The 13,215-nt window shown below is 50.3% G+C and overlaps 1 protein-coding gene across 1 annotated transcript; it reads right to left on the reverse strand.

Annotated features, from left to right (window-relative positions):
• Positions 1-4,422: 4,422 nt before the first annotated feature.
• On the reverse strand, positions 4,423-5,871 carry LOC101772016 (AT-hook motif nuclear-localized protein 18-like). The gene has a single exon (XM_004964413.3). It carries the CDS (start codon positions 5,717-5,719, stop codon positions 4,733-4,735), a length of 987 nt encoding a protein of 328 aa, XP_004964470.1. The 5' UTR covers positions 5,720-5,871; the 3' UTR covers positions 4,423-4,732.
• Positions 5,872-13,215: the final 7,344 nt, after the last annotated feature.

Genomic DNA, 13,215 nt, shown 5'->3' on the forward strand with positions numbered 1-13,215 from the left:
CCCCCCCCCCCCAAACCATGCATGCATGCCACAGTGCCTCCCTGCCTGCCTCGTGCTTCCAAAGCAGGCCGAAGGAGAAGGTAATTAAGGGCCTGATTGGTTCCCCGCACGGAGGTGAACCAAGCTCGTGAGATGCAGAGAGTGCTAGTTTGGTTGACTGCTCAAGCTAGGCTCTCGGCGTGCAAAGATGCTCCCGCAGCCAGGCTCCAGGAAACGTGAGAATCGGCCGTTTCCAGCGAGCCTGGCTTGTGCGGTGCAAGAATGAGCCGCTTGGGGAAGCGTGCAGAGGAGAAAAGCTGCTGGAGTGGAGTGCTAGTTGTGCAGCAGCTCGGAGCAACCTGCATCCATACATACATGCAATCAATCACATTGCGTTGCATGCAACCGGCCTGACTAGGGGCGGCCTTGGCTCACGGATGCGGGGCAGGTTGGGGAGGCCCAGCCATCCAATCACGCCCCAATATAATGCTCGGATTGGATGCAGGTAGCAGCTATACTCGGCAGATGATCAGGCGTGATCAGAGGTTAGGTTGTTCAATGTTTAGGCACTCATGGTTGCTTAGAGAGAGAATGTTCAATGTGGTCATGTCACCAAAGTAAATCCCTCCAATGCAAACTACATACCTGTTCTGTTCCAAATTATACATCTTTTGACTTTTCTAGATACATAGTGTTTACTATGTACTATCTCGATATAGTTTATATATCTATGTGCATAGATAAAGCTATGAAACTAAAAGTACGAAAACGATATAACTAACAGTTTGGGATGGAGCTAGTAGTGTTTAACACAATCGCCTAGAGTAAACGACTTGGGCAAAAAATGTTCCTTTTTGCCTCAGCACCGTGTCTGAGCACCTCTATCGTACATGCCACTAGACGTGCACGTGTATATATATATAAAGTTAATTTGGAAGACCTACCGTTCTCCCAAAAGTTCGGTTCAACTTTCACATGGCTTTTAGTTTCAAAAAAAAAGAAAGAAAAGCTTTCACATGGCCGGTCCTGGAGCAGTGTAACCAATCGGTCTTCGTGCTGGACAAGGTTGTCCTAAACGTGTGGGGGTGTTTTTCTGGAAATTTCGACCAATTTTTGCAAAATAGATTTTGTTCAAAGAAAAGGATAATTTACCCCGAATTATGAACAAGGAAGCCAGATGAGTCATAGTAGGTGAAAAAATATTGACGAAAATAAAGCCTGGTTTTGGAAGGAAATCTGAAATGTAGACATGAAATCTGGTGGACTATTTTTTTAAAAAGGTAAAAAATCTGGTGGAATCAAATAAAGATTTTAGTAGTGGTACTAATTAAAGCATACATGACTGGATTAATTATTGAACTTCTAATTAGTGATTTCTAATACAAAGCGCACAAGACTAGATCTACCGATATTTTTCTAGTTAATGATTTATAATACGGAGCCTACATGAGTAAATCTGTTAGCGATTTTCCTAACAAATGAGTTTACTTGACAAATTTTGTATTTCTTTGGTCTGAAGCTTGAGCAAAAGAAAATGAAAATTGATGATCAGTGAAAGTTCACCGTATCCTTACCTAGCGAGCACCCACTAAAATAATACAGCATAAGTTCTGAAATTCCTTATTAAGTTCTTCAAGACTTGTTAAAATGTGCTTAAAAATGCTGAACTAGCAGGAAGAACTGATGTTATCAGGTTTTCAGCAATTGTTAAACTTGGTGCTGGATATGGCTGACAGGGCTTCTGGAACTTCAAGCAAAATTTTAGAAGTGTTTGCCAATATTATACTTTAGAAATTATATTGAACTATTTTTCAAAAACTATTGCCCGTTTGTCAGGAATGTTGAGGGGGTGTTCCCTCAAGCAGCATGTTCACCAGTTTTTTTAACGAAACCGACACCAAACGATGCCCGTTTATATTAATAGAGAACAAATGTTCACAAATTTGAGAAAATAAAAAAAGGTCAGTAAATCTCCTAATTGCTGGCACTGGCACACACCTATAGCAGGGACCTGTGTGTGTATACGCACCAACAAAAGCAGCTCTACTTTTACCTCGGTAATTTGATTAATATAATCCCCACACCCTGCTAATCATCATCATGGGTTTAAGTACTACCACAGAGACTGGGAAGAACTAACCCATGTACACATGGCCCAAAGATGTACATGGCCCAAAGAGAGAACGAATCATCAGCACACACCTGTGGTCTGATCAGCCTGTGACAAACAAAGCTCTCATTTTTTTTAAGACGTGCATAGTACGTTTGTCATTAAGAAGAAGAGAATTACAACGATGCAACTTTAGGAGAGACCCCAAAGCGTAGAGTTACAAGAACCACCACATACGATCAACAACAGGAAAAAGGAAACCACAACACCACCACCACACTAAACAAGACCTAAGACGACTGAAACCTGCAGGAGATAAGACACCATGAACACACGCACATCACCGATTGCCTAACAATCCGGAGCTAGCGGAGGTAGAGCGAGAATGTCACGCAGGACGACACCTCCAAGCGGGGAGCACCGCCAACGCCACCATCACCTGTCTGTCCACGGAGGAGTAGACCAAGTCTTCACCTAGCAAAACCAAATGGATTTGGTGGCCGCAACAACGCCCCCAGCGAGGTGAGCTACGTTAAGGAACGCAACCGTTATCGACACCAGCAAATGCCGGGCAAAGCTTTCGCTAAGCCCCCAGAACCAACTCCACGCAGCCGACCACCAAGGCCTAGATGAGAGCCAAATCGATGGGATGGGAGCGAGCAATCCATGGCGACGATGATGGGGAACATCCGCAGGCCAACGATCGGTATCACAACAACCCAAAGACGACCAAGGGCGACGGCAACGACCAAAAGACAACCATGGGGGAGGGGGAGCCAAGGGCCCCTAGCAACACTCGACGACAATGATTGGGGACGATCCATGGTAGCGGCAGCCGCCGTGGGGTGGCGGCGACCCGAAGCACCATGGGGAGGATGAAGACCCATTCTCCCATCCCTACTAACGAAGAAGATGGTTGGAGGAGGCATGGCCTCATGAGCAACAACCATCGGCAGGAGCGTCCCACCGCGGTGACCACCATCACCAAAGAGGGCAGCTACGTGGTCATCCCTAAAGCAATTGAAGCACAAGATGACGAGGTCAGCTGGCATCGGGCGGCGAGGGGACGGGCCAGCGAGCGCGTCGCCCTCCTCTTGCGCAGCACGGTAACCTCCCCACCGTCCTCTTCCATGACCATGGCACCGCGAATGGGGATGCCGTGCCGGGCGTCCGCCATGAAGCCATTAGTTGGAGATGGCGGCAACGAAGTAGTGACCCGCTAGGGGGAGCTAGGTGACCCGACCTGGAAAGGCGTGAACTTGGATGTCTCGACGACATCCTGACCTTGCCGAGGGGAGTGTGGTGACCCGGCCTATAAAAGCACGACCTTGGATGTGCCAAGACATCCCGACCCACCAGTGGCCTTGACGGCAGGGAGGAAGCCTGAACCGACCGTGCACCGGCAGCAATAGAGGGACCGCCGGCGCACCGTAGTTGGAGGGCCCAGGGAAGCATGGATTCGAACGTGCCCCGTGTGTGACTGCAGGAGACCCACTGCCCCCGCTCCAAGGAGCCCCGGGCAGTAGACGGAGAGCGTCGTCCATGCCGCGGGCGCCTCATCGGGTGGCGATGCCAGGAGCAGCAGCACCGCGGGGACAGGTGTGGTGGGAGGCCGGCGGCCTAGAGCCTCGCAGCGAGGCGTGGGAAAGTGCTTGGTGTGGGGCTGACTACCGCGGCGGTGGCGGCGGTGGCCGGGCGTGGGTTCGGTGGGGGGGGGCGGCGGACGCTGGATGGGTCGCCCCCAAGTCGCTCCTCGGAGCGACGCGAGGGAGGGGAAGATTCTGCAAACAAAGCTCTCCATTCCATCGATCCGGTTGACACTCGAGACAACATAAAATATAGCAAGTGTGTGTTGTAGCGTGTGTCACATACGGTGGTGAAAGTGGTTGTGCGTGCGCTCGCGAACAGAGGCGCCGTCCGTCCCGTTCTGTTCGCCCGCTGGCGAAGTGGTTGGCTAGCTAGCTAGCTGCTCATGTGATACCACCACCATCCATCACCTGCTTGGCCCGGCCGTGACCATTCCCCTTGACACATCTGTGTGCACGGTATGAACAGACCCAAGAGAAACAACAGCGAACTCGCCCATCACCTCCCATAAAATACGCATCTCCTTCGTTTAATTTTGCACAAAGCTCCCTATGGTTTGGTTTCGATCTCCGGCTCGAGACTGAGACAAAGGGAAGGACTGATGGAGACAGATTAAAACAATTTTTAAAAGCTCAATTGCTTCTGCTGGCACTACTACTAATCTCCTTTTTTTCTCGATCTCCTACAGAGATCGATCGATGGATCGGTGCATCATGCATTGCTAGCTCATCAGGTGAAGGTGAAAATGGAAGTGAAAGAAAATTAACCGCAGATTAACAGTTCCAAAGCACTACGGGGAAATTACACTACTACAGGCAGGGGTGGGTGATTAACCATCCATGGCTGATTGATTACACCAAGGAAGAACAGCAAGAGAAGAGAGGCCGGGTAATCAGCGGAAGCGGGAGAGAGATGGATGAAATAACTCTTAGCTTCGATCGATCGATTCTACCATGCTGCATGTCGATGGCGATGACGACGAAGCTTGCATTGCAGCGCGCGCTTGTTTGCTTTGCTTGCTTGCTTGCTCTCCCTGTTTCCATGTCCGGCGATCGATCAGTACGGGGCGACGCGGCCGGCGCCGCCGCCGCCGCCTCCGGGGCCGGCCCACGCGTAGGCGTCGCCGGGGAGCGGGAGGCCGTTCATGAGGCTGTGGGGGAGCTGGTCGGCGAGGGATGGCGGTGGGTGAGGGTGCCCGGCGCCCATTGGCAGCTGCGGAGGCGGCGAGGAGGAGGACTGTCCGCCGGCCAGGCCCTGCGGCGTCTGCTGGTGCTGCGGCGGCTCGTCGTCGTCGAGGGGGAGGCGCTCGTAGGCGGCGTTGCCGAAGCAGGCGGCGACGATCACGACGGGCCCGGAGGCGACCAGCGGGCCGGCGACCGCGCCGCCGACGATCTGGCCCTGCCCGCCGGAGAGGTAGACGGTGAGGCCGGTGGCGGACGGGGGAGCCGGCGGCGGGAGGAAGGAGCCGCAGAGCGAGAGGATCTCGAAGCGGCCGGCGAGGTTGACGGCGGCGCCGGGCCCGGCCCCGGGCTGCCGGATGGAGACGTTGGCGACGTTGCCGGCGCCGCTGAGGACGCAGACGCCGACCTGGCGCCGGCGCGAGAACCCGGCGACGCTGTCGACGACGTCGCACCCCGCGGCGACCTCGAGGACGTGGGCGCGCAGCGCGCTGGCGCTGTCCCGCGTGATGATCACCGGCGGCTTGGGCTTGTTCTTGGACCCCGCCGGGCGGCCCCGGGGGCGCCGCATCACCATGGGCTGCGGCGCCTGCTCCTCGCCCGCCGCAGCCGCCAGCTGCTGGTGGTGGTGCTGGTCCGCGCCGCCGTCGCCGCCGCTGCCGTTGCTCCCGGCGCTGTTGATGGTGTTGCTGTCGTCGGCGAGCTCCTGCTTCGCCGGCGCGCCACCCGCTCCCATGAGCTGCTCCTGGAAATGCTGGAACGCCGGGTGCTGCCCCGGGAAGTGGTGCGCGAACGGGTGGAACGGCGCCGGCGGCGCGAAGTGGTGCCCGCCGCCGTGCGCCGCAGCAGCCGCCACGGGATCCATCTCAGCCGCGCGGCCGGCCTCCTCCAATCCCCCCCACACGACCTCCTGGCCGCCGCTGAGCAGGTGTTCCGCCGGCCGGTGCGTCGCGAGACGGTGGCGCGGGCGGTCAAAGGGGAAGCTTGCGGCCGGCCGGGAGGTGTGGTGGTCTGGTGCTCTCGCTGTCTGGGTCTCGGGCCGACGACGATGCGCGGGGGGTTAAGACAAGCGCGTAGATTGGGGGCGGGGAGGTGGGACCCACGAGGTGTGTGTGTGGGGCCCACTGGGGGTTCGGGGGAGTCGTCCCTGTCTGTCCGATCCTGATCGCGGCCGGGCTGCTGGTGCTGGCCACGTCTCTCGCTGACATGTCTGATTGCGCCCGGGCGTCGCCGTGCCTGCCCCTGTGTTGACCCACCCGGCCTCGAGGCACAGCGCCTGCAGCCCACGCCCGGCGTCGGCGTCGCCCGGCCCGTTGTTTAACCGTCCTCGAATTGTTTCTTTAATTTGTTGGGCACATTGGCGCCGTCATGCCAAAACAGATACCTTAGAGATAGAGACAGAGGGGGCTTATTCTCAAAAATGCTTATTTGATGCTTTTTGGAAGAACGAGATGCCATTGAATTAACTCCCATAGATAGAGGGCTACAAGATGTGTAGATGAGATAGACTCGCAATGCATCGTATCATCCTTTTTAGATAAGTGGACTTTGTTGGAGGTTGCCTCAGAGATACGTACGTATCCTAACACACTTAAGTATCCTAATGTATATCCTTCTTAGAGATATGGGAGTTTATTCCTAAAAAAGAGATATGGGAGTTTCAAATCCTAAGCCGTTATCTAAAGTGTGAAATATACCAGAGGGCTTGGTCTTAGAGATAGACGCATATGATGGAAAAGATCCGTAGAGATACAGTGACAGCCCACCCCAATCTTAACCAACCGTTAAAGATCTTTATATATTTTTTATCATCACGTGTTAATATAGTCATGCGAACATAGGGCACTAAGATTTACATATTTTGGAATGCTTGGCTCTCCCAAAAGAGGTTTACTGTGGTGGAAGTTGACAACTTTAGAGATAGATACACAAGGTGGCTGTGAGATTATGTGGAGAAAGGGTGGTGATACATCCCAATGTTAATGAACCGCTCATTAACCATGCCCGAATCATTTTTGCTTGCAAATCAGTGTAAGTTAAGCAATGTCAAACAAAGCTCTGAGAGATAGAGATTTCGGAATACCTATTCAGTATAAACATGAATTACATTGGAAAATGACCTTACAGATAGGTAGGCCTAATCTTTTGAGATTAAGATAGATAGGCCGAATCGTCTGAGATCGAGATAGATAGGCCGGATCATTTGAGATCCTCTGATATGAATTGATGATACTACCGTTACAAATATTTTTTTTTCCTATTTTGAAAGGGCATACATAAAATGATTTTCCTTTATAAACAAGATTATGACTAGCACCCGCAAGTTTTAGTTTATATGAGACATTGATGCCACAGCACCAAAAACCGAGTGCTAATCGATAGGGGGTTCTGAATGCTCTTGTTATCTCAAAAGACTCTGACCTTGAAAATAGAGAAGCATAGGTAAATCACACTAGAGGTAGGGTGGACATATCCATATGATACATGTTATAAACAATTCCATCTAGAAAAGATATGCACGGATAGTGCAGCCCACTAATGGGAACAAAACCTTAAAGAGAGTCTAGTATTGACTCATGGATCGGATCATCTATCCAGCAGAGTGACATTACTTGAGGAATGACTCATACGGATGTCACTCCACTTTACTCTAAAGTTGCATGTTGAGTTTGAGCCCATCGATACCAAATGCATGATCTACATCATTTGTTGATCCTCATACATTATATTGTTTGTTGTTTGCAACTGTTTTGCATGTTTTTAGATTTAAGCGATTGCATTTCACAACACATGTATAGTTGTGAAATATAAGTATATCGCAACACTCTTGCGTATCATATTGACCTGCTATATGACATATGCACACATTACAAAACCGAAATAGTCAAATAAAGATATTGGACATTATATCACAAGTATCACATTTTCACTATTATCTTTGGTTTTCAAAAGGAGAGCTTTGGAAGGTGATCAAGGACACATGCATGTCAAAATGGCGGTATGGGCGATGATGAAGAAATTACTGAAACACACTAATTCTATGTCCAGGTCAACTGTCCAAAACAAACATTTACTTGAGAATTACTATATATATGTTTGTGCCATTTTTGTCAACAATGATACACTATAATATCAGTGAATCGAGGAACATCTGACAAGTGTACAAATAAATATCAAATGCTAGCTAGACATGAGAGTGGGAGGAAGGAGTTTTGCATTGGAATGTTCAATTCTCTTAGAGAACTAACTCCACACCTTGGATTATAATTTTTTTTTCGATATAGATGCTGGGCAATATATACAATGTGTGATTGTCTATTGTAGTTGTTTCTTGTTTGTTTCTTTGTGGAGACCAAGGAAACTTTTTAAAATAAATCAAGTGTTCATGGCATAGAAAAATTAAGCCTTCAAGCATTTTCATAGAAGAAAAACTTGAAGTTGACTATCAAGTCTTTGATCATTTATTCATAATAATGTTCTAGACACTAAGGCACTAATTAATGTTGAAAAGCATGTTTTGTATTCACTTATGTGTCTTTCAATATAAGCATTCTTAATTTTTAACAAAAAATATGTAGTTTGTAATATGAATTATTAATAATAAATTACTTTCTATAAGGCACCTATAATAAAACTGCCCTAGCTAGATTTTCCCTTTGTAGAGCATGGGAGAGAGTTTAAATGTTCAACTCTTTGGTGTATTTTTTCCTTACGATTTTCATCTTTTTAGAAATTGTTGATATAGATTTGTTGACAATATTATGAGGTTGTCTGTTATATCCTTTTATTCCTATGAGGAGTAATGGGGAAAACTTTGCTTGAGAATACTCATGAGGATGCCATTCCTTGTTGAAACTAATAAATATTCGAAAACAACACTCTTGATAGAACATAGATGATCCGTGATGTACTCCATCTAATATGGACCCTTTGGGATATTGTAATTCATCTTTGTAATAAGCTATTCAATATACCATACGATGGAATTTCTCACATGAACAATTATCACTTTGGAATTTATTTTTTACATGAGAAAGAGAGATTGAATAACAAAGATCTAACAAAGATCTTGTGATACTGTTGCGATTCTTCTTTGTTTCATACAGAGAAATGGGGGAGTGGGGACTTTCTATGTGAAAATGGCACATAAGCCACAAAACACATGTTGGCGTGCTTGTTGGCATAAGAAACTCTTGACGTACCTTGTTGATTCAAGAATTAACAATCATAAATTAAACATTCTTTAGTTGACGAAAATTCATAGGATATTATGCCATGCTTGCCTGATGGAGATACTCCAGCATGTGCTACTTTCGATCAGATGGGTTGACTATATCTAGTTCATGTGGGATAAAGTCTTGCTCCAAATAACATGCCTGATGAAGTTTCTTACATGACCTTTAGGCACGAAACATAGTTTTATGTACTACACACAAAAGTCTTTGTCCATGGATAAAAGGCATAGACGTCGTGAGAGCAACATTTGATAGTAGTCTGCAAGCTGATCCTGGGAGAAAGATTCTAAGCTGACTATCATCTTAAGTAGGAAACCATGAATTTTACTTAGGAAATGACTTGATGGAGTTAATGTCATTTCACTCCAACTGTAGTATTTTGTCATTCAGTTGATCACCAATTAAAAAAAACATTGGTTGGCTCCCCTTGCACCCCCCACAATGGTTGTTTTCATGCATGTGTTGATGCAACAATATGTTGAAGCTGACAACAATTCTTGAATTCGTGGCTTCCCAAGTTCTGGTCAGCATTTGCTCAAGAATGACCACTGTTGCTGTCACCCTTTCCCCATAGATCCTAAGGCATCACTTTGCACATTGGGATATTTCTGATTGTTTTTTCTGTTCGTTAGGTACATCTATTAATTCATACACAGAAAAATGAAGTTCAGGATGCAAACATCTCATGTCTGAATAATAGCACACATGCGCCACCACCATCACATTGACCACACTAACAAACATATGTAGCATGAAAGCATTGTTCACGGCATTATTAATTATAGCTTCATATATATTATATATAGGGATCAGGGAAGAAGTCCTCCAGGGCTCAAAAGAATCTTGGTGGTGGCAGAGGGAGTACTGACAGGAGCCCTCTATTTGTACCTTGATCACTCATGAAGATGGATGTCTGCATCAAAAGGCCCCACCTAGCCAAGTTAGAGACTCAAACTGGTGCTCTGGCCTTGCTAAAAGGGATGGCTGATTTGGACCACTGGAGCTGCATGCTTTGATTGAAAAGTAAGAAACTTGGTTAAGTTCCTTCTGATGATCTTCCGAATCAAATCCGGAGTCCGTACAGGCAAGTGTGCACGGCCAAGTACGAGGTCTGATTCGTACGGCGGATGGTCTCTGGTTCTCACAATCTCACCCATGGTTTAACAGAAAAGCTGCTGTTAAAACGGGCTCTTCCTCCCATGACACACTGACCTATGGGAGGGTTCAGGGTAGGCTAGCCATTAGCTCGTGGTTAATGGATTGCTATTGATGCTGCCGTCGCCCAGGACAAGCAGCTTGATCCAACAATCCAGCCACTAATCCCCATCTGCGGCGAGGACGAACGCACGCGTGCGTGCACGGCGCGTCCGTCCCAAAAATGGGTGAGCCAGCGGCCTGGCGGGGTATCACAAAACAAGGCATGCTTCATGCTTGTCAGTAGCAGTGGCCGCCTGCTGCTGCGGCATGCCGCGCTGCAGTTTTGGCGCGTCGTCAGCCACGCCCATGGTGGCCGGCCGCGGGCGGGCTCTCCCGGTGCCGTATCGGCAGGCGCGCGGCCGACCAGGCGGGCAGAGAGGGGCCGGGCGGGCCGGCCGACGTGCGGTGGCAGGCCGGCCAGGCCGGGGATAGATAGATCGGGCGGCGGGCCTACAATGAATGACGATGCGTCGTCGGTCGCGAAACGAACAGTGGCCTCGGCGGCCCGGACCCCTACCCGCCGGCCGGCCGCCCGGCCACTGCATGCGATCGAAGTGACTACAGGCAGGCCGCAGGCAGAAGCAGGGGCAGGCAGGCTCCATCGAGCGATCCGATCGCTCGCTGCTGCTGCGTGCGGTCTCAGCGGCTTTCGGGCAGCAGCGTACGAGAAGCGCGTGCGACGCATTCATGCCTTGCGCGCGCACGCAAGCAAGTACGTGTGCGCCTGCAGGCGTCGAGAGGCAGGCCGGCCGTAGGGCTTTCCTTCCGTCCGTCGTCGTCCTCGCATCGTGACGCGGACAGCAGATGTCGTCCCGTCTCGTCCCGTCCGGAGAACATGATCGGCCGGCGTCGCACGGAATTGAAGCAGCAGAGACCTAGCTCTTCGATGTCCGGACGCTAGCTGGTGAGGACGTACGGCGCCTGCAGGCTGTGCTGCCATGGGGAGAGGGAGATCGTGCGTGACATGTAACCTCGGTCAGAAGCTGCGTGTTGCCTGCATATTTGTCTGTATGCACGTACGCCGCGCCGGCCGCGCCTGCTAATAGGCCGTAGTCTACTCTACATACCCTATCTCTGCTGTTGCGTGCAGGTAAACGATCGAACACGATCCTCCATCCATTGGCGCACGCGACGCCGCCGCGCAGTTGACTACTACTCCATCCGGCCGTCGCACTCGCATGCCGCTCCCCGTCGCTTTCCCAGCAGACGGCGGGCACCGCTAGTTGTTGGGCTCGCGTGGGAACAGTGGCCACCATATCATCGTGACAGTGTGCCGGCCGGCGAGGCACGCATCAGCTCGTACCCATCCATCATCCGCGTCTCTGAATAATCCTGAACCCTCCGATGCCGCCGGCGCGCACGACGTCGTCGTCCAGCGCGCGAGATCACGGCTCGTTCCGTTGCACGGGTCGCCGGGGGTCGGGCCAGGCTCGGGACGCTGACGGCGACGGGCGAACCCGCGTGCGGGATTGCGGGATGGGAGGTGGGTCATGCGCGGGCGGGCGCGCGGCGCGACGTGACGTCTCCACCGCCGCTGCTGCGTGCCACCGCCCGGCCAGGTTCGTTGGCGGGGGCCGGCCACGCCTACGCGCGTGCGACCCCGAAACACCGGGCGCTGCGGGGCTTGGACGCGCTGCCTGGGTGAAGCCGTCATTTGAGGGGTTGGGTTTGGTTGGTCTTGGCCTCTTGGGGTCGTCCGCTTGCTTGGGCCTGCAGCCGCGGGGCGTACGTGCCGACAACGCCCGCGGGGTGGCGAGCCAGCTCAGGGTCGTGTCTCTTGGGTGGGTGCTGGAGCCGATCGCCCAACGCCAGGACACGCCAGGGGGAGGCGACCGAATCTTTGACGCGATCAGGGATTCGGCCGGGACCTGTCGCCTGCCGGTGCCGGGAGTGCGACACCACTCTGTGCGCTCGCTACCTCCATGCTGCTATTGACGTCGTTTAACTTGGCTTCTCTGACCGAGGGGCTGCTTGTATGTCGTCGGTGTGGTCGCGGCGCGCGTGGAAGGAGACGACGCACCAGGCCATCACAGCAGATCCGCGATGATCGCGATTGCCACTTAGTTGAGTTTAGATGCATGCCTTCATCAGTACAATTTATCAACCACGAATGTTGATGTTGTAACTTACAATAAGCTAGCTCTTGGTATAGGTGTCTCATTTCTTATCCGAGGAGCAACCATTTCTTTTATATATAGCTTTAACTAAAACAGTACTTCTCCAAAAAAAAACAAATACATGTCTAGACAGGATAAGCTAAAAACAAAATAACATATGAGATGTTCCAGCACTTACTAGCCATCTTCAACCGCACTGAGTCTCTCCTCGGACTCACAACTCAAATCATCAAGTAATTAGCATTATTACACTACAATGAATATCGTAGAAGATACGGCTTGTCAATACCTTGACTCTAAGCTAATCTCCTCACACTCACAACTCATCTAGGATATGTCTACCCATGCATGATGTCTAACATAGGCCACCTTGATCTAGTTTACTCCACATTGTTGTACTCATCATCACCAGCATCATCATCAGCAGCAAAGTCATCCTCCTATACAATTGGGGAAAGCCACGTGCAGTTATAATTAGCAAAAATGGAAAGTGAATCATCTTACATAATCAGATTTGGTAAATCGAAGCCTAAATGGCGAACGTCGTCCATCCAAGTGATCACATGTATATGCATTTGTATTATTAGGGTGTTGCATACAATGATTCCCCCTATTTCTACAACCATTGCATATGGACCACCACTACTGGAATCGGTTAGGTTCCCTACCGTTCATTTTGTTGTACTGGGATTGTCAGCTAGTTGTTGTTTTGGACCTAGGTTGACACGTTCATTTTGTTGTGCTAGGATGCTAGCTAGATTTTTATCCAAACCACTGGACGTGATAGTGGTTGTAATCATAGATGCAACTAT

This window comes from Setaria italica, chromosome IV (genome assembly GCF_000263155.2).
Source record: "Setaria italica strain Yugu1 chromosome IV, Setaria_italica_v2.0, whole genome shotgun sequence".
Lineage (NCBI taxonomy): Eukaryota > Viridiplantae > Streptophyta > Magnoliopsida > Poales > Poaceae > Setaria > Setaria italica.

Excerpts from the sequence above, each read along its gene's own strand:
- LOC101772016 (XM_004964413.3), bottom strand. The coding sequence starts at position 5,719 with ATGGATCCCGTGGCGGCTGCTGCGGCGCACGGCGGCGGGCACCACTTC.